Source organism: Muscardinus avellanarius (assembly GCF_963383645.1).
Source record: "Muscardinus avellanarius genome assembly, chromosome: 4".
NCBI classification, from domain to species: domain Eukaryota; kingdom Metazoa; phylum Chordata; class Mammalia; order Rodentia; family Gliridae; genus Muscardinus; species Muscardinus avellanarius.
In genome coordinates, this window is record NC_137789.1 from 131,948,769 (window position 1) to 131,970,750 (window position 21,982).

The 21,982-nt window shown below is 45.5% G+C and overlaps 1 protein-coding gene across 1 annotated transcript in view; it reads left to right on the plus strand.

Moving 5' to 3' along the window:
• The window catches only part of CNNM1 (cyclin and CBS domain divalent metal cation transport mediator 1), a gene marked incomplete at both ends in the record, with an annotated part of 61,660 nt that extends 40,011 nt beyond the window's left edge, over positions 1-21,649 (plus strand). The window contains 5 exons of the mRNA XM_080694848.1: positions 9,165-9,328; positions 18,231-18,414; positions 18,546-18,695; positions 20,610-20,711; positions 21,570-21,649. Of these exons, the coding sequence (XP_080550974.1) occupies positions 9,165-9,328; positions 18,231-18,414; positions 18,546-18,695; positions 20,610-20,711; positions 21,570-21,649 (680 nt within the window). The remainder of the gene's footprint in view (positions 1-9,164; positions 9,329-18,230; positions 18,415-18,545; positions 18,696-20,609; positions 20,712-21,569) is intronic.
• Positions 21,650-21,982: the final 333 nt, after the last annotated feature.

Consider the following 21,982-nt stretch of genomic DNA (forward strand, 5'->3'; position numbering starts at 1 on the left):
CTGGTTCAGTAGCATCATTTATGAATTATTCCTCCCAGGATGTATCTGTGTACATACATAGAGAAAATGAATGGCAGGATGAGAGAGAGTGTGAGTTTTTTCTCATCATTTGTCTGACTACAGAGTGGAAGGATGAGGAACACAGCAGGAGAAAAATAGGAAGAAATAATGGAACCCTATGCTTTATTCCTACACCTTTTTCTTTTCCCTTCTCTGTGGCCTCAGCCTTTAGCTAGCCTCTAACCCATCCCCCTCTTCTTAGTAATGTGTTACATGATGGTCTTATTCCCTCTGGCTCTGCTCACACAAAGGATGCTATAAGTAAACATTTAAATACAACTTTCCATTAGGTCTACCCTCTCATGTTAACTAAATTAAAATTGCTGGTTTTCTTTTTTCTTCTTTCTTTTTTGGGGGAGGGTGAGGATGAGGGGGAGTGAGGAGGGATACTGGGGATTGGACCCAGGACACTCTGCCTCCAAGCTACATCCCCGGCCCTATTTTATTTTTTATTTTGAAACAGGGTCTCGTTAACTTGATGAGAGACTCACTAAGTAGCCGAGGCTGGCTACAACCCTGCAATCCTCCCATCTCGCCCCCCTAGTACTGGGATTTTAGGCATGCACTGCCATGCCTTACAGAGCTGTGAGCCTCTTAGTGGCTGGGTAGAATGCAATAAATCTGAGCAAATAGTGATTTGCTATTATATTGTTTTCATCTCTAAAGGTTGATCTCTTAAGCTCATAGAGCAAGTAATGACCAAAATTGTTAAATTGCCCTTCAGTTAAAAGTCTGGTTTTCCATAGCCTTTCCATCTGTATCCCTTATCCCAAAGTGCCCCACCATATCCTCAGTCATAAAGAATCCACCTATGCTGGGCGTGGTGGTACACTCTTGTAATCCCTGCGCTTGGGAGGCTGAGACAGGAGGATCACACAGGTTCTAAGCCAGCCTCGGCTACTTAGTGAGGCTCTTAGCAACTTAGTGAGACCCCGTTTCCAATTTTTAAAAAAATATATAAAATAGGTCCGGGAGTATAGCCTGGAGGTAGAAAGCCTCTGGGTTCCAACCCCAGAACCACAAAAAAAAAAAAAAATCCACTCATGTTTTGCTATCTGTAAAATAGACTCTTACATTGAAAAGGGCTGTGTCCTGAGACCTCAAATCCCTATCTCTGCAACTTCAGAAGTATTTATGTTGACTTATTTCTTTTCCCAAATCACATTTTTCCACCCAAAACCATCTGGTTCCCATGTTTATCTGTTCAAGACAAGTTAACCACCTTCTCAAATTTCACCAAAGTTTTCTCTCTCGCTTGATGGTGATTTTCCACTAAGAAATAAAGTTTTCCATGCTCATGCCTTCATGATGAATACAAGATAGTTTAGTGGATGTGAGATGCCAATCTGGCCCCCTCACCAGTTAAGTGGTCTACTCCTGCATGCCAGCAAAATTAGAAAAGACCACATCACGGAATTTCAAGGTCCTTCACATGCGGTGAATCTTGGGGAATGCCAAAAGTGTGCTGTGAATGTTCCACAGAAAGGGAAGATGCATATTTTTAAAATATTTTTTCATGTAAAAGGATTAAAACAGGATCATATTTTCCTTTTTAATTTAACCTTCAATTAACCGGATGACCTGATTAATTATAATTTCCCAGTTTAAGGAAGGTTAATTCTAGTTCGTCAGTATTTCTTGTGACAAACTTCATGGCAACCCAGTGTCAGACAGCAATTAAAGTGACTCATTCTCTCTGGGTAGTCTCTTCAAGGAGGGGCTGAAACTTCTATTCCAACACGGGCTGGCACCATGTGCTCCCAAGAGCTCTTTCAACCCTTCCCCCATTCTCCATGACTGTGGGTGTTCAACCCAACAGGAAACCCACTGATACAGAAGTGAAAGCAAGGCCACCGTTTTCCTACTCTGTGTTAACCCTTCAGGGTGGAGCAGTGCTGGGTAAACTGGAGAAAAGAAGAAGTAGGGAGTGCCTTGCTCCTCCTTGGGCTCTTCCCTCCCCACCTTCTTTGGTCTGATCTCTATAGTTAACCACCCAGCCTTCCCAGTGACTGGGTGACTACCCTAGGACTGCACTATGGAATTAACCTCTGTCACTGGGTTCTGTTCCATATTACCAAAGAAGAAACCTCAGAAGCCTTGGATTCTGTGGGGAAAAGCCCACCTCTGGCCCCATCCTTAATCTCTGATTCAGAAATATAAATTTATGCCGGGCGTGGTGGCGCACGCTTGTAATCCCCGTGCTTGGGAGGCAGAGACAGGAGGATCGCGCTGGTTCAGAGCCAGCCTCGCTGGCTTAAGAGACCCTGTTTCCAAATAAAAAAGTATAAAATAGGTCTGGGAGTGTAGCCCAGAGGTAGAAGGGCTTCCAGGAACCCCAGTACCCCCCCAAAAAAAAAGAAATATAAATTTACATATAAAGTCCTTTTTTTCTTTTTTTTTTCTTTTTTCTTTTTTCTTTTTGGGGCTAGGGATTAAACCCAGGGGCATTCTCCCTCTGAACTACACTCCAGCCCTATTTTTTTTTTTAATTTTCAAACAGGGCCTCACTAAGTTGCAGAGGGCCTCACTCCTTGCTGAAGCTGGCTACAAACCTGAGATCCTCTTGCCTCAGCCTCCCGAGTACTGAGATTACAGGCAAGTGCCACCACACCTGGCATATATTAAGTCTTAGCCCCATCTACACAAGGAAAAAATTAGTCCTAGAAATTAATAAATGCTTTAGGTTTAAAAAGAAAGCTGGCACCGGGCGTGGTGGCGCACGCTTGTAATCCCCGCACTCGGGAGGCGGAGACAGGAGGATTGCGCAGGTTCGAAGCCAGCCACACTGGCTTAAGAGACCCTGTTTCCAAATTTAAAAAGTGTAAAATAGGTCTGGGAGGCAGAGACAGGAGGATTGCGCTGGTTCAGAGCCAGCCTCACTGGCTTAAGAGACCCTGTTTCCAAATTTAAAAAGTGTAAAATAGGTCTGGGAGTGTAGCCCGGAGGTAGAAGGGCTTCCAGGAACCCCAGTACCACCAAAAAAAAAGCTGTTATTAGTTTATTTGACCCTCCACATCCATCTTGGGAGATAGAAATTATTCTTGGAAAACAGTAAGTAGGGAAAAAGAGAAAATAAGCCATTGGGTCAGTGCTATATGTGTAGTAAGTAGATAGAGGGATGAAAACTGAAATCCAAGTCTTTTAGATCCTGCTCTCCTGTTACCCAGGAAGGTAACAGGAGAGCAGCCTTGCTGCAGCCTCTGAATGTAGGCATTTTGTGCCTCCTCAGGGTTATGACTTACTCACATTAGTCAAGCTAAAAAATACACTACTTCACACTGGACTGAGACCAGGGGTCCTTGCACCAAATACTATAAAAAATATTGAGCATGTAATTGCAAATCACTATCCATATGACGTTCCTTTCTATTTGAACCTTAGTTTGAGATAAAGAGAGGAGAGTGGTTTATAGATTACCTCTAGCGTATGCTGTAATTAGACAACTTTGCAGGTGCTTTTATTTAAAAATGAAATTTCTGATTAGTTATTATTTCTTCTCCCCACATTTATTATTTCTTTCTTCTCCTGATGGTGGAGATAATGTTGACTTGCTCATGACAATCTTTTCCAAATTCACAAAAACACAGAGACAGGAAAGATGTCAAAAGCAAGGGTTCTTTTTTAATTTTCAGTTGTCCATCCATAATATTCTAAGATCAAAGACAATGGAATTCTCTCCCAGAATATTCAGGGAGTCCCTAAAAATAATTTTCCTACTTTGCAAAATGTGGCAAGTGGAAATATTCCTTTGGGTTGGTTCTTGCATAGTAAACATTTGGGAACCATTAGAGCTTCATGTAACGTGATCGAGTTCATCTGGGATCGTAACTTGGGCTGACTTGCAGAGTTCACGTTGAGCTTTGACAGAGGGCTGGCTTTGGACATTTGGTGGTCTGATGTTGAAAACTACCACAGAATGAAGCATTTTCATAATTCTAGTTTGTACTCTTATAAGCCTATGTATACTCCCCCATCTAATTGGAAAACACAGATGGCCCATAGCACAGTGGCCATGACCAACAGAAGCTATTTTCCCTCATCCCTCACTGAGATGCTCCAAAAGATGTAGACAGACAGACAGACACTGAGTCCTCTTTCTTCCTCACATCCCCACACTCAAAAGGGCAGGAGGGCATTCTAATTCTCTATCTTGGGTGCTATTTCCTGAATAGGGTTGTAAAAACTGCATGAATAGTGGTGTCTCAAGTGAAGCAAGCCGGAGCCGTAAGTTTTGGGGGCCACGGCCTATTAGTGCAGAGTGAGAGATTTCGTCCAGCCTCAAGTGCATTGCAAAATCCTCTTCCACATCCTCCCTCCCAACTCACCCAATTTTATCCCAGTGTTTTCTTCTCCAGCCTCAGTAACTCCAATCTATCAGCCCAGAAACATATCTCTTGCAGACTGACTACTCAAAGGCCACAGGAATAAAGTCTGCCAAACTTCTCCATAGCAACTGGGGACCCAGAGCAGAAAATCCTGCTCCCTACCACGCAGTCAAACCAGGGCTAACCTGGAGATAGGATGTAGGAGCAGACGTGTGCCAGGAACATGTTGGTTGCCTGGCCTACCTCATTTGACAGGTCCTGCTGTTGGTTTTATACATTGCTGTTTGATCTGTCTCCTTGCAGACCTCTGCACTATACTTAGGATTTTCCTTATTGTTTCACTCCCCCAAGCTGTGCCTCCGTGCTCTTAGGGAATGCCAAGGGGAATTATACAACTTGAACTAGTTTGCCATGCTGCTGGGACACTCGTCTGTTACTGATTTCTTCTCCTTTTTTATTAAAAGCATTTCCATTTAGCTTGCTCCAAGACCTCTGAGTGTCTGTGCACAATTACAAACTGCCGAGTCATCAGCATCTTACCTATTGAGGAATGTCAGGCTCTGGGGCAGGAAAGCATTGATCTTGTGCAGCGCTCGGAGGAGCTGAGGCCTTGCCACTAAATAAAGGCTCCTTTTTCTTTTAAAAATTGCTTTAGAGACCCAACCTGAGACATTCTACTTCTAAGCTACATCCGCAGCCCTATTGTATATTTTGTCTTGAAACAGAGTCTCACTAAGTTGCCCTGCAATCCTCCTATCCTACCAAGTACTGGGATTAAAGGCATACACCACCATGCCTGGCTAGACCCAACCCCTGTGAGACAGCTGTATCTTTTGGTGTTGGGAATCCTTTGGGATTTTATGAATAACACTTCAGTGGGGTATTTACTAGGAGAAGAAATAAAGACACATTTCTCCTCATGATATAGAGTGTGTTTGACACGGGAGTCCCTGTGAATGGCAACAGGGTGTATTGGGTGCCTGTGAGAGAATGAGAGCTTTGTGGGGAGTTAAGATGTAGTTGTTGCCCTGGTTTCCAGCAAGGATAGAAGTGATTCTGGCAGAACTCCTGTGGATGGGAAGAGTTTAGTAGATAAGAGGACTGTTTCCCTGCCATCCTTCCTGAATGTACCTTGAGTCATGACAGAGGGATGAGGGTGTGGAATAGCTGGTGTAGGCCGTATGAGTCCCATATGCAGCCAGTTAGAGTGGAGGGTTACACAGGCGTGGCAGTGCTTCCTCAGGATCACTGAAGCCACAGGCCCTGTTTCCATTCCCTCCCCTTGTTCCTGTCCAAACGGAGTTGAGAATGAGACCCACCATGTCAGAATATATTTTTATAGACATCACTCACATGCCAAAGTTGTTTCTCTGCAAGACTGCCTGCCTCCTCCACAACTAGCCTAGGGGAAAGAGTGCTCACTTAGCCAGCCCCATCCTGGACAGCCACAAATAAGGCTAGCCAAGAAGCCAGAGCCAGGATTGAAATGCACCTTGCTCTGCCTAATAACCATTACTACCTACAATCACCGCGGCTTCACTGTATTCTCTGTGACAATGGCACTGTCCCTGTCAGTCCTCGGTCACTCTGGAGGATGGTCTAGTTTATCCTCACCCAGTGATAAGGAGGCCCTGGATACATGACTCCAGGACCCCCGTTTGATTAAACAAAGAGGAGAGCATCCTGTGCTCCCTGTGGCCTCGGCAAGTTATAGGCCAAGGCCGGAAGCTTCTTTTAATTCTATGTAGCTGCCCTCCTGTTGTCTTGCTACCACCCCTAGCTTCTTGGAGAGGTCTCCTGCCCCAGAATGACTAATCTGTAGACAAAAGTGTTCTGATTCCAGGATGATTTAAGAGTTCTGAAGCTTTTTTTTTTTTTTTTAGCAAAACTTAGATTCTAAATTAATATCCCTTAAGGGACCCCGAGGTATGGATTTGTTCACACCATCATTTGACTGAGTTCCTACCATCGGCCAGGCACAATGCTAGGTACTAGGTGTACAGTGATGAGAACCAGGAAAGATAAGGTCTCTACCCTCCCAGAACTTAGAGCAAGCAGACCTAATACATAAACAAATGTATAATTGATTAATACTTGTGAAAAGCATTTTGAGGAAATAAACAGGGGCAGTGATCCAGGACCCTTCAGAAGGTGGCCAGCCAAGGTCTTTGGAGAAGGCAGCTTCTGCAGTGAGAGCTGCAGATGGAGATGTGAGTGGCCTTGACAGGTGGTGGAGGGGGAGGGCATCTGCTGAGGTTGAGGAAGCTTGTGTGGTTGAGGAGGCCCAAGGATGCCAGAGGGCCAGAGCAAAGCAGGAGAGGGGCAGGGAGGCCCAAGAGGAGGACAGACAGGAAAGCCAGGGCTAGGCCAGGGGCCATTAGGGGCCAAGGTGAGGAGTTTGAGTTTATTCATATATGATAGGAAGTTAATTTCTGTCTTCTAAATGTGGTTCTGACAGCTGAGGTGAAACAGATTATGGTGGTCTGCTTTTATCAGCAGATTCACTATTTAGGATTCCATTTACCTGTGAGTAATCAATATTAAATATTAAATGGAACATTTCAAAATAAATAATTCATATTTTAAACATTTATTATACCATATTGTTATAATTATTCTCTCTCTCTCTGTGTGTGTGTGTGTGTGTGTGTGTGTGTGTGTGTGTGTGTGTGTGTTACTGGGGATGGAACCCAGGGGCATATACCTCTGAGCTACACCCCCAGCTCTATTTTTTATTCTTTATTTTGAAACAGGGTCTCACTGAATTGCACAGGGCCTCACTAAGTAGTAGCTGAGACTGTCTGTGAACCACGATCCTCCTGTCTCAGCCTCTAGTATGCTGGGATTACAAGTGTGTGCCACCACACCCAGCTATAATTATTCTGTTTTTAATTAACAGAGATTAATGTTAATCTATTGTTTCTAATTTACAAAATAAACTTATTCTTAGGTATGTATGTATAGGAAGAACATATTATATCTAGAGGTCCATAGTGTTGGCAGTTTCAGGCACCTACTGGAGGTCTTCGAATGTATGCCCCACCCATAAGGGGGCAACTGTATAAGATGATAGGGAGGCACCAAGCTGTGGTCTAGGTGAAGGCAGTGGAATGAGAGGAGACCAAGGAGCTCATGTTGGAGGTGGGGGTGTCAGGACTTGAGATGGTCTGGGTTGCGGCAGGGGTCAAGGTGGACTTCCAGGGTTCTGAGTTAAGTAACAGCAGGTAAGTCAACAGCAGGATAGGATGGAAGTGGAATCCTTAATCCTATAATCATATCAAAGCAGTGATTATCATGGTTCTAATGAGAAACCAGTCAGCCTATTGTTATTTTAATCTTTTTGCTACAAGGCTTGCCAGACAATAACAGCTTGGCAGCTAACCAGATTGTCAACCTTCATGACTCACTCCAAATAGGTGCTAATCAAGTATTTTGAATGATAACTGCATTATCTCCAGTTAAATTCCCAAGGTTCTAACCTGAATAAGGAAGGACCAGAATCTATAAAGAATTTACTTCTCTATTTGAGACACCCAAACTAAATCTATTGCTCTTTTTTGGAAGAAATGCAGAGTGGCATCGACTGGGAAGTAGGGGTGGGTGGAGCTTGGCAGCCTCCCACTGGGGTTGGCCCATGGTTGAGCTAATGCTGGGGTCACCTTCTGCACCCTCTCTTCCATCGATCCTGGGGGCATGGTCTTAATCGAACTTTCTCAAAAAGTATTCCTTAGAAATGTAAAAACAAGCTGACTGCCCACTGAGGTCATTGGCAGAAAGCCTGTGGATTTTTCCAGTCCCTATTTAGGCCTTTCCAAGGGCAAGCCTGCCTTTGCCCGCACTTTCAAGGGCCTCACTTTGGCCCTCCTCAGTCCTGCCCCTCTAGATAAGGCAGGGAGGTCACAGGGCCCTGGGGATGTGTGCACCCAGAGCCTGTGTTCTTTCTGCTGGGCCACACTTCAGATACCCAGGATCCTGGAATTCGTCACACAGCAGCCCTGTAGAGGGGGTCCAGGACCCAAGACCAACCTGGCTCCCTCCACTCAGCCCTGTGTACTAGCACAAAACCCTAAAGAGACAAAGTGTCCTTACACGTCGCGATGAACATTCGTCAAGGACAAGATAAAACATTTTAAGTTTATTAATGTGAGTTATGACTTATAAATTCTTTATCCATGTTTTTGGGCCCTTGTCTGTACTCTTGTCCCAGATCTTGCTAATGTCAGGGCAGACCTGAGTTACCTGAACCACAGTGCCCACTAAAATGTAATGGCACTGTGAGGTCTGGTTGTCTATAATGTGACAGATGGTTTTGAAGGGAAACCTAAGGCCTTGGCCTTTCAGAAATAAGGTTTGCCATGGGGTTCCAAACAATACCTCAACACCATAAAGAGTCTCATGATCTGGAATAGTAAACCCAAACTCAGCACGATCCTTGTGCCTACACCATTCTTCTGCACCTAACCCGAAGACAAGACCCAAGAAAGGCAGTGGACCACCTCTGGCTGCTGCCTGGGGGAAATAAATGCCCCACTCCTCAGTGGGAGAGGCCAAGGGGGTAGTGTTAACTCTTTGTAGAAATCAACATCAACAAAACAGCTCAACTCCTTCCTGGGCTCTGCTGGGAAGGTGAGGGCCCCTTCCCTCCACCACTGCCTGCCAGTCCTGTAGGACCTAGTAAATAGCACCTTCTCTCTCCCTCTTTCTGTCCCCTCTCTTTTCTCCCACCCACCCCTCCTTGTCTTTTCTCTTTCTCCTTTCCTTCCTCCTCACCGTCTGCAGTAAACCGGTCCCCTTCTCGCTGCAGCGGGTTGAATCGCTCTGAGTCTCCAAACCGAGAGCGCAGTGACTTTGGTGGGAGCAACACCCAGCTGTGCAGCAGCAACAACAACCTCTACACACCTGACTACTCAGTCCACATCCTCAGTGACGTGCAGTTTGTGAAGGTAACTCCCCCAGAGGCCTGGCCCTCCTCGATCCCCCCAGGCAGAGTTGGCTGGAGGAGCTGAACCAGGAGACCTCCATTCCTAGGTGTAATACGCTCTTCATTCCCCCATGTTCCAGGTCAGTACTGGGTGCCAGTTGCTCCTTGGCCTTACAAAACAGGCCCTGTTTTCAGAAAACTTTGTTATTGTTCATTGTCAACTTTTTGATCCCTATTTTTTATATGGAGAAACTGAGGCACAAAGCAAGTTGGGGGGGGGTAGCTTACCTGAGACAGGTTTCTGGCAAAACTGTTTCCTTTGGATCTTCAACCACTGACACCAGGTTAATTTTATTCATTTCTTTTTCAAGATCAATTTGCAAGTGATTTATAATCAACCTACAAGTGGTCAAATGTATAGAGGAAACCATACTATGATTTTATGTGAAAATCTATTTCTTTACATCTGATAGTATATGTCTGCACCATAATACTTAAAGCCTAACACAAGTGGGCCTGAGTGTTAACTGAAAATCCTTTGCAGGAACTGTTAACACCCCCTTAGCGTCACTAAGATATTAAGAGAACCACTTAGCAGACACCGCAGAGAGAGGCAGTCATGTTCACTGCCTCGCAGTTAAGGGGAGGAAACTGTGCACGTCATCCACTGAGGTTGGCATTGCACAGGAGGCTTTTTTGCTCTCCCCCTTTCTAGGGCCCTTGTAAAGCATACTAGATTTGGTTTTGTTTTCTAGCATTCAGCAAACCATTACAAATTTGGGCTGAGATCTTGGCTAGAGCCCCAATTATCCCAGTCCAAAGAAATGAAAGAAATGACTCCACTTGGTAAGTGTTGTCCCAGTTGCAGGCCAGATGATGACCAGTATACTGAAATCAGAGTGCAAGAAGTCTCTTTCCTTCTGTCTAGAACACATCTTTTGGAGTGGTGCGTGCTGGCTGGCTGGCTTTCTGTGTTTCAGAACTCTGCTGACAGCCTGAACTAAAACTAACATCAGCTGACAGAAGGAGCCATGAAAAGAAATAACCATGGGATATTACTAGTAGGAGGGGCAGAGCTTGGAGGGCAGGTAGAACAATCTCTGGTGTGTGGAGGGTGCTCTATACAAGAAGCTTTGCTGTGTCCTTTGCCTGAATTATCCATAAATCCCCCACCAGCCAACAGTATTGCTGTCATTCCAGTTGTACCTAAGTTGAGGCTTGAGTACAAGATCTAATGACTTGTAAGTGGTGGACGCAAGCCTCAAAGTTGAGTCTGCTGCCTTCAGAGTCCAAGCCCTGAAATCACTTGGCTTTGGGAGAGTCATAGGAAATTAGGGAGAAGTGAGCTAACCATGTGTTACTTACAAGTGTGTGTGCTGTAGACCTGTAATAAGTCTAATGCAACAAAAAAGTTAGACCTTAGAAAACCACAGCCCCTGACTGTCCTCCCTGTGGCTTCCAGCCCCGGAGCCCTGTCATTGCTAACGCACACCTTCCTCTGAAGTGGAGGTTGGTGACGCACGGAAGGGAAATTCCATGTGCCAGTTCTTACTGGTTGATAGTATCGGGCACATGGTGTGTGGAAAAAGAAAGGGAAAGTCACATGAGTTTGAGCAAGTATCTAATTGATGTCTGCCTCGTGCTGAGTAGTGATAAGGGCCAGAAAGAAAATAGGGAAGGTCAAAAGATAAACAGTGACTGTACAGAGGGGGCCAGGAGGAGCACAGAGAAGGCCTCTGCTTTCAAAATGGCTATCAGAGCAGGCTGAGAAAAGGACACTGTTGCTGAGACCTGAAGGGATAAGTGGAAAGAATGTTCAGGACAGAAACAACAGAGACAGGAAGGAGCCCAGTAGGTCAAGGGTCTGAGCCCTGGCTCCTGATGAGCAAGGAGGAGCTGTGTGAGCCGGAAGTCGCGCCTCAGAGGCAGTATATGCCAGAGTGTGGGGTTTGGATTCTATTTTAAGTGCACTGGGAATTTTTCTTAAGTTTTTGTCTTGGGTCTTTCTGTTTGTCTTCGTCAGTTTGGGACACTATAACAAATTACCCCTGGCTGGGTGACTTTAACAACAGACATTTACTTCTCACAGCTCCGGCGCAGATCGAGGTGTGGGCAGGTCCAGGGTCTGGCGAGGGCCTGCTTCCTCCTTTGCAGATGGCCTTTTCCTGTGTTCTCACATGGTGGGGAGCAGAGAAAGCAAGCAAGCCTTCTTCTCATAAGGGCACTTATCCCATCCTCCAGTCTCCACCCTCAGGACCTAGTCACCTCCCCACCTCCAGACACCCTCCCGTGGGGGACTGGGTTTTGACGTAGAGATTTGGGGGAGACACAAACATTCCGTCTATAACATCCTTTACATAAGTTCAGAAAACTCAATATGAGCATTTGATTTAATGCTGGGGTGGGGGAGTGAATGAAATTCCGTAGGAGTCAGGTTTAAGGAGCAACTGTGAACCCAGAGTTTTCTGGAACATCTCTAGGTTTGCATGGATTGGAGGGTACTTTGGGGAGATGGATGTGGCAGCCCCTCAGAGAGGAATATGCTACGAGGAATGCCCAGCAGGAAATTCTATAAGGACTTAAAACCTACCGATGATCTCATATCTCCACCCCAGAACATAAGCGAGGGAACATACTACAAATAACCAGGAGCATAAAAGGGAAGTCTCTTCCATGAGGTGAAGCAATGCCACATATTCTCAGGAACAGATGTTTGTCCTTTTGTTAGACCAAAGGACCTTGCCCTGATCAGAGCCACCAGCAGCACATGACATGATCCTATTTTTTCACCTAGATGTTTTGAAATTGAGAAGACTAACCAATTAAAACATCATTCCCCAATCTCTTTAAACCTGTGGCATTGGTCTCTTAAAATCTTTGACTATAATGGATAGCCCTGCTGACTAAGTTCAAGCTCTTGTAACACAAGTATTTGGTTTTTCTCTTTTGTTCTTTTTAAATTTTTTAATTATTTTTTATTTTCTGGTGGTACTGGGGATTGAACCCATGGACTTTTACTTCTGAACTACATCTCCAGCCATATTTCATTTTTTATTTTGAAACAGGTTCTCACTGAGTTGCTGAGAATGACCTTGAACCTGTGATCTTCCTTTCTCAGCCTCTCAAGTACTAGGATTACAGGTGTGCAATACCATGCCCAGTTATTCTTTTTTTCTTTTCTTTTCTTTTCTTTTCTTTTCTCTTCTTTCTTTCTTTTTTTTTTTTTTTTTTTTTTTTTTTTTTTTTTTTGCAGTACTGGGGATGAAACCCAGGGGCATTCTACCTCGGAGCGACACCCCCAGCACTATTTTTTATTCCTTTTATTTTTGAAACAGGGTCTCACGGAGTTGTGAAGGGCCTCACTAAGTAGCTGAGGCTGTCTGCGAACTGTGATCCTACGGTCTTAGCCTCCCAAATGCTGGGATTACAAGCAGTCCCACCATGCCCGTCTCTTTTTCATTTAAGATTATGTATGCCTTACACTAAAGTTGAATATTGCCTTCTCCTGGTTTTGTTTTTTGTGTTTATGGGGGGCTTTTTTTGTTTGTTTTTTTGGTACCTAGGAGTGTTCTACCTCCAAGTTACACCCCTAGTCCCCCCCCCTTATTCTTTTGTGGTTCTGGGGATTGGATCCAAAGGCATTCTACATCTGAGCTACACCCCCAGCCCTATTTTATTTTGAAACAGGGTCTTAATAAGTTCCAGAGGGGCTTGCTAATTTGCTAAGGTTCACCATGAACCTATGATCCTCCTATCTCAGCCTCCCAAGTACTGGGATTACAGGCATGCACCACCATGCCTGGCTCCTCCTCCTCCTGATTTAGTAGAGTTTGTTAGGCCCTGGTGTAGGCTGCTCTATTATCTATTCTGTCCCCCCCATTGCCCATATCTTTTAACCCAAGAAGAGTTTTTTTAATTGTTCTTTTGTGCCAGGCGTGGTGGCACAGGCTTGTAATCCCCGCACTTGGGAGGCGGAGACAGGAGGATCACGCAGGTTCGAAGCCAGCCGCGCTGGCTTAAGAGACCCTGTTTCCAAATAAAAGAAGTATAAAAATGGGTCTAGGAGTGTAGCCCAGAGGTAGAAGGGTTTCCAGGAACCCCAGTACCACCAAAAAAATAAAAACAATAAAACAATAAATTGTTCTTTTGTTTGTTTTGTTTTATTTTGTGGTACTGAGAATTGAACCCAAGGGCATTCTACCACTGAACTACACCCTCAGAACTATTTTTTTATTTTGAAACGGGCTCACCAAGTTACTGAGGCTGGCCTCAAACCTGTGATCCTCCTGTCTCAGCCTCCTAAATACTAGGATTACAGGCATGTGTCACCATACCAGGCCCAAGAAGAGTTTTGAGGAAGTGTTTTCCTAGGCATGGGCCCCTGCTGCTGGCTTCAGAGAGGTTCTGCAAGGACTTTTCAAATCCAAAAAACTGAAGTTCCAGAAGTGATAAAATCCCAGAGTAATTTAATTTCAAGATAAGTTATAAAATGATGTATAAAGGTGCATTTAATGGCTCTGTAGGAATGACAAGGCCATGATTCATCATAATTAACAAGCTGGGGGTGTAGCTCAGTGGGAAAATGTATACTTAGCAAATGGAAAGCTCTGGGTTTGCTCCCCACCCCCCAAGTAATAAATTAACTTATGAAGGTACCAAAGAATTCTTAGGAGTTTTTTTTTTTTGAAGTGTGTAATGTAAGTATCATTATCAAACCAAGAATATTTGGTAGTTGTCCTAAGGTCTAGGTCGTGTAACCTGGACCAAGAGACCCCATCACCATCTGGTGGCTGAATCCCTAAATTGCAAGATGATGTTTGTAGAGATGAATAAACCACCTGAAAGTTGAAAGTTCAAACAGAACATCATAAAATGACAGGAGACATCACACTAGTCTAAAGATTAACTTCTGTATACCTTAGTGCTAAGTCAGAATGTCCAGAGGGTGACCTTACTTTTTGTTCATTCAAGATAAACAGACAACTTTTCCTTTATAATTCAGAAAATGTTTGAATCCTTAACAGAAAAAGTATAAGAGAAGACACTTTGAATTCAAGCTCTTGCTAAGAAATAACTGTATTTATAGCAATGAAAAGAAAATAGAAACATCTTGTTTTTTTGAAAAGTAGTTTGATTACCTTTATTAACCAAACAGTAGGTATTTGTTGAGCATAAACAGTGGTTCTGGGTACCATGAAATATACTAAAGAAATACAAAAGATACTCATATATAACACATGAATATGCAAATATATTTCACATACATAAAACATATCTTCTTCCTTGTCAGTTGACTAAGTCCTAGTGAGGGAGAGAAAACATAAGGTAAATAACAGTGACCACCTTCAGGGTAGCATCTAAATGATTACAAAATGATGTGGAACTTTTAAAACACTACATTGGCTAGGGAATGTCTGGACCTTTAAAAATTAAGAGGGAATCTGAGGGGTATTAAGACAATCCCATGCAAAGGGATGCCCATAAGTGGGTAGGAAAAACAGAAACAGTGCAGTCAAGGGACTTTGGAGAGGGAGCAAGGGGGCTGGACCAGGAGCTCTGTGAAGGTGAGTAGTGGAAGCAGAGCTGGCCGTGCAAGGTCATATTATCAAAGCTGGGAAGAGCAGCTTAGATCTAGCAGAAGACCTGCTGGACCTTTGCTGTCCAGTACAGTAGCTCAGTCCTCACGTGTGACTGTTGAGGGCGTGAAATGTGGCCTGTCCAAAATGATGTGCTAAGCATAAAATGCATATTGGATTTCAAAGACTTAGTTCAAAAAAGAATGTAAAATTCCTTGATAATAATTTTATACAGATTACATGTTGAAGTGAAATTATTTTGGAAGTATTGAGTTAAATGAAATATAATACCAAAATTATCCCACCTGTTTCTTTTTTCTAGTGTAATGACGACTAGAATTTGTGTGTGTGTGTGTGTGTGTGTGTGTGTGTGTGTGTGTGTGTGTGTGTGTGGTGCTGGGGATCAAACCCAGGGGGAATTCTACCTCTGATCTACACTCCCAGCCCTATTTTTTATTCTTTATCTTGAAACAGGGTCTTACTAAGTTACAGAGGGCCTCACTTAGTAGCTGAGGCTGGCCACGAACCCAGATCCTCCTGTCTCAGCCTCCCAAGTACTGGGATTACAAGTGTGCACCACCATGCCTGACTGACTACTAGAAAATTTGTAATTGCCTAGGTGACTCATATTTCTATCCAACAGTACTGTGCTAGATAAAAAGAAATTGTCAGCCGGGCGTGGTGGCGCACGCTTGTAATCCCTGCGCTTGGGAGGCGGAGACAGGAGGATCGCATGGGTTGGAAGCCAGCCAGGCTGGCTTAAGAAACCCTATTTCCAAATAAAAATATTTTTTTAAAAAAGAGGTCTGGGAGTGTAGCCCGGAGGTAGAAGGGCTTCCATGATCCCCAGTACCACCAAAAAAAAGAAAGAAAGAAAGAAAGAAAGAAAGAAAGAAAGAAAGAAAGAAAGAAAGAAAGAAATTGTCAGGTGCTGTGATGTAGTTTAGTAGTAGAGCACATGCAAGCCCTGGGTTCTATCCCCTGCACATAAAATTAAAAAAAAAAAAAAAGTGTCATCGGCTGCTGAGCAGAGGGAGGGAACTGATGAGAAGAGATGCTTGAATCTAGAAATAGAGCTGTAGAAGCAGGGCAAAGACTGATACCCTGAATATATTTTCTAGAGTGATGCCTTGTCAACAGGTTTTTTTTTGTTTTGGCATGGTATTAGTTTACGTTTTTTAAAAAAAACAATTTTTTTTTTTTAGTGAAAGCAAGGCTGTGAGACACAGAGAAGGTAACCATTGGGTGGTGCCTTTCTTGTATACAGCTCCCCACCAACAGTGCAGACCCTCCCCCAACCACTATCCCTACCCCCAGCCCACTCCCTGCATACCACCACTTCCCCTGTTAGATCCTGGCTGTAGCTTCCTAAAACTTCCTTTTAGCACCATTGACAAGCAGTGGTTTAAAGTCGTGTGAATACCTCCAGTGATGGGGAACCCGGTACCTTACAGGTGGCCGATCCCCCTTTTTCCGCATTATTACCAGAAGTAATCCTCCCTTCCCAACTCATCTGTCCTCTATGACAAAGCTTAAGGAGCTGGTTTGATTCCCTAGACACCTGAATCCAGGTAACTGGAGGGGCATATCACTATTTCCTAAGAACAAGAAGAGAGTGGTACTCTCACTGCAGGAACAACAGGGACAGGACTTTTCCAAAAGTAAACAGATTAGTTACCTTATTATTTACCTTATTTCTACCTTATTTGGTAGAGCATTTTGCAACAGTTATTACTCCCAAGAGGCTTCTAATTTGAAGGACACAGCCAATCTACCAACCAATAGAGTAGAGTTGGAGTGCAGAGCCCTCATACCCATTTCAAAGTCAAACCAAAACACACCCCCTTCTCTTCCTCCTTTCTCCCTCACTCACTGTCTGTTCCTCTCCATCTTCCCTTCCCATTGTCCCTGCTAGGAATCTGCTTCCTTCCCCTACGTTCTCCTTCGCTACATTTTCTTCTCTAAGGATTTACTTTCCCAAGACCTGGTGTTGCCTTCACAGCATCACCAGTCACACTGACTCTGGCCAGAAAGAACACCGCCCCCAGCACAGTATCTCATGATGTGCCAGAGACAATTTAGACAGAATGAGATGGGAAGTCCGACCCCTGCATTTGAAATGCTTCCAATTATAAAGTCGGATTGTGAGACCTGTTCTAAACAATCATTCCTAACAGCTTTTGTTTTGTTTTGTTTACGGGTCTGGGGATAGAACTCAGAGACATTTGACCTCCGAGCTACACCCCCTGCCCAATTTTTTATTCTTTATTTTGAAACCGGGTCTCACTGAGTTGCAAAGGGCCTCACTAAGTAGCTGAGGCTGTCCCAGAACAGCGGATCCTCCAGTCTCAGCCTCCCGAATGCTGGGATTACAAGCGTGCGCCACCACGCCCGGCTTCCTAACAGCTTTATAACATACTTACATTATCTCATTATCACTGGGTGGACCGCTTTCCAAACTCAGAGAGGTCAATGATTTAGCCAAGGTTGCCCCGCCTAAAAGTGACAAAACCAACACCCAAAGCTGTTGAGCAGGCAGTGTGTTCCCTGCTATATTTTTGAAGCAAAGAGTCACTTTGCTTTCTTTGCTAACCTAGATTAAAATCAAAACAACCATTTTTAAAGAATACAACTACAGTAAAGCAACTGCTTTGTTAGTAGTTCTAATGCTGAGGTTTGAGAATCATTGGGTTAAGACAGCTTTACATAAATTGTGTGCTATGACTTGATTATGATTTGAATGTGTTCCCCCAAAGATTCATGTGCTACGGTGTATGGGCCCCAATATAATGGTTTTGAGAGGCGGTAGAGTTTTAAGAGGTGGGACCTAGTGGAAAGTGATTAGGTCATAGAGTCACAACCCATGGGAGGGATTAATGTTCTCCCAGGACTGAGTTATTTCTAAGAGCAGGTTGTCATGAAGCAAGACCACCCCATTTGCCTGGCACCTTCTGCACCTGACCATTTCCCTTTCTGCTTCTCCACCATGTTGTGAAGCAGCCAAGGGGCCCTCGCCAGATGCTGGTGCTATGCTGTTTGGACTTCCCAGCCACCAGGATCTAGGGCCAAATAAACCTCTTTCTGTATAAAGTTCCCAGCCGTGGGTATTTCATTCTAGAACACAAAACAAACTTGAGCTCTTCCAGGTACACTAGAAAGTCTGGAGCTGATAAAAATGAGCAGTGGGAACTGACGACAAGCAAGGGCTTGCACAGCTGGGGTGAGCCCCCAGGTCACAGGCATCAGGGGTCCAAGCACCCCAGTGGGGCTATGCTGAGCTCAGGGAAGTGACTGCATCCTGGGAGGGCTCTGCCCAACTCTCCTGAGCCTCCACATGCTTCCTTCCAGATCACACGCCAGCAGTACCAGAACGCGCTCACCGCCTGCCACATGGACAGCTCACCCCAGTCGCCAGACATGGAGGCCTTCGCCAACGGAGACTCTACCAAGGCCCCCACGGCCCGGGGCACACCCCAAACCCCCAAAGATGACACCACCCTCACACTCCTGGGCAACAGGACCAGTCTGCCATGTAAGTCAGCCGGGCGGATGGGCTGGGCTGCCATGGGGTGAGGATGGCCTGCCCAGGACTGCCATCGCAGGCCCCAAGGAGCCCCAGGCCTCCTGCAGGCAGAGAGGTGATGTGTTCACTGTACTCCCCAGGCAGCCGCTCGGACGGGCTGAGGAGCCCTGGTGAGGTGGTGTACCTGAGGATGGAGGAGATAGCCTTCACCCACGAAGAAATGACGGACTTTGAGGAGTGCAGGGCGCAGCAACTCTCGCTGTCACCTACGGCTGTTCCCACCACAGCAGGTCAGAGCGGGGCCCAGAGGGGCAGGATGATCACCAGCCTTGGGTACTAGGATGGCCATGGGCAGGCTGGGTGAGGGAAATCCCAGCACCCCAGTGCCCATGTCAGACTTCCCATCTCCTTGCACAGCCATGGAAGAAGCACTAATGCGCATAGCACACCCACCGCACATGAGACCCGTCCAGTTCACTCTCCCAGGAAGACTGTATAAGGTGGTGTTAGGAGCTTCTTCTCTTCTCTTCTCTTCTCTTCTCTTCTCTTCTCTTCTCTTCTCTTCTCTCTCTCTCTCTCTCTCTCTCTCTTCCTTTCTTTCTTTCTTTCTTTCCTTTTTTGGTACTGGGGGAACACAGGGGCTTTTCTACCTCTGGGTTATATTCTCAGGCCTATTTTATACTTTATTTGGAAACAGGGTCTCACTAAGTTGCTGAGGGCCTCACTAAGTAGCTGGGGCTGGCTTCAAACCTGTGCGATCCTCCTGTCTCAGCCTCCCAAGTGCTGGGATTACAAGCATGAGCCACCATGCCCAGCTAGGAGCTGCATTTCTGCCTGGATTCAGACCCTGGCTCCTTCATTTAGAAAATGAAATCTTGGGCAAGTTACTTAGCCTAAGATTCAGTTTCCTTTTCTTAATAGGTATAAGTTGCTGTAGCTTTGAGTATAAATGAGATAACACAGAGTACTACTGTTTGGTACCATGATGTATAAATATTAGGTAGTTGTTATTAGACCTATGTTACAGATTAGGAAACTGACGTTAGCCATTAACTTTTCTCCAGGGCTATTCCCTTTCTTTGGACCCTCAGAGACTAAAGGTAGTCTGTAGGACTTTTCCCGAGGTCTCAGACAGACAGTATCACCTCCGTTTAAGACATTGAGCACTTCTGCGGTGACAGCGGCACTGCTCCAAGCTCCCAGTGTCCCAGCAGTCCTGACATCCTCTATGCTTGCCCCACACTAAGGTGTACTTCCCTGAGCTTTCAGCATCTCTTCTGCCTACTGCCCCCAGGCCAATAGTTCCTCTACCTGATCTTTCAGACTCTTCTTCCCAACACAGAGGAAGAGACCCCTCAGCTTCGCAGAAATGACTTGAAAAGGCTCATCAATTTTTAAGATCCATGAGGCAACGTTTTTGAATGTGTAAGAAATCTGGGACATACATAATCTCAGGACCTGAATTTAGGACTGATGGTCTTTTCCCACACACATATCAAATTTAATAGCTAAAGCATGTAGCTAGAAAATGTAGCAAAGAAATAAGGACGAAGGCCATGGGATAGTCTTTGGAGAACATCTAATCCTGCCTAAGAGAAGGGAAACAACTTGCCCAGGTCCACAGACCACATTAGAAGCAGCTCAGCCTCATGGCTTTCCTTGCGCAGCAATTTCCAACACAACACTCTGCTTTCCCAGTTTGGTTTCGATTGCATTGGTGGTAAGACTTGGACACCTTCCTGGCTCTGAGACTGTGGCTCTCTGAATCGCCACCGGGTCCTGAGGGGGAATCCAAGGCCTTGTGCCCAATTGTTACTGAGGCCTGCAGTTGTCCAGGGTTTGTGCAAGTAGAGGAGGATGTCCCCGCCTGTCTTCAAATGCGCTCTTTGTCAAGGTTATTGGGTGAACAGTGTTCTCTTCCCCTCTCTCTTGCCAGTGTTGGAGGGGAGAGAATTATTTCTGACTTTGCATGAGTCCTGCTCATGTTCTCTGTGTCTTTGCTCCTTTTGTGGCACTAAAATGCCTCTCACTAACAGGACCAGAACCTTCCTGAGGTTCCCTCGTTTGTCACACCCACCCTGACTTGGCACCTTGTTTGAGTTTTCACCCACTAGGGGATAGCACCCAGAATCCTCCTGCCTTGATCCCTGCCTGGGCCATAGGTTGGAAAGACATCCAGTTCCCTCTCCTTTCCTTTCTCTCAGCATCAGACAAAGAATGTTGTAATATCAACATGGACACAGAGACCAGCCCTTGCAGTAGTGACTTTGAGGAAACCATGGGCAAGAAGCTGCTAAGAACCTTGAGTGAGTAGCTCCTCACCCAGACATAAGCCACCCTGCAGGTTGGTAAGAAAAACATGCCGGGATCTTCCTTCTGGAGCAATCATGGCTCCCTTCGGGAAACCCAGTGAGGTATGGTTGTGGATATCCACAATAGATATGGTTGGGCCAGTGCGGCACCCTTCATAGTGTGCGGATCTGCTGCATTCAGTTGGTGGTCCTCGGGGACAGGAGTCTGCAGTCCACACCCACAGGTTAGGTTCTGGCCTCCCTCCTCACCTGTTTTTGTAAATAAAGACTCATTGGATCATAGACCTATTTGTTGCTCGTGGCCACAAGGGAAGGCCACAAGGACAGATCATATGGCCTGAAAACTCTATCATATTTACTATCTAGTCCTTTAAAGAAAAACTTTAAAGTGTCCAGGAGACTTCATTAAAGGAGAGAAATATCCTCCATAAACAGAAGTCAAAGCAGAGAGAAAAGGTGAAAATGTTCCTTCCTAAAACCAACAGAGAGGGAACTGATGGCTCTTCTGTCCTTGAGGACAATTATGTAATGGCCCCCACCGGCCTCCATGCCTAAGGAAGGCTATTTCAGGGCAGGCATCCCTGGGAGTGGCTCCCAGCTCAACTCAGCAACTGTGGCTCACAGGACGTCAAACTGAGACCAGTCCTCCCTCTGAGGGCATGTGGCAGCACCACCTGCCCACGAGGAGGGCTGGGCCCTCTGGGGAGGGAAGGCACAGCCACAAGGCACTCCATGGGGTTCACCTGACCCCCTCCAGGAAATCTCTGCTGCAGGCCATAGCTGGACTTGTGGCTATTCTCTGAGGGAATAGTGTCCTCCCATGCCTACAGACTCATACAAACTGTTTTTCAGGTGGTCGAAAAAGGAAGAGGTCAGCGGATGGAGAGAGAACCTCTGAAGAAAACTCCAATTTAACACCGCTAATCACATGACGAAGCTAAGTCAGCGTGTGCTGGATGTGTGCGAGTCCAGGGCTTTGGGGAGGACCCGCCCTCCCGCCATCTGCTTCCCCCAAGGCCTCGGCAGATGACAGAGCATTTCTGCCTTCCTTCCACCTCTTCGCCCCTAGCTGTCAGCGCGACACATTTTCCCTCATTGCCTCCAGTTTGACTCAGAGCCTTGCCATGGTCATGACAGAGGTGCCTCCAGTGGAAAAGGCTAAAAGTGGTCTTGTCCATAGCACATTCTGGGCCTGCAGATGACCCCAAGCTGACAGTGCCATTCTGGGACCCCTGATGTTCTTTTGTTCTTTGGGATCCCTGTGC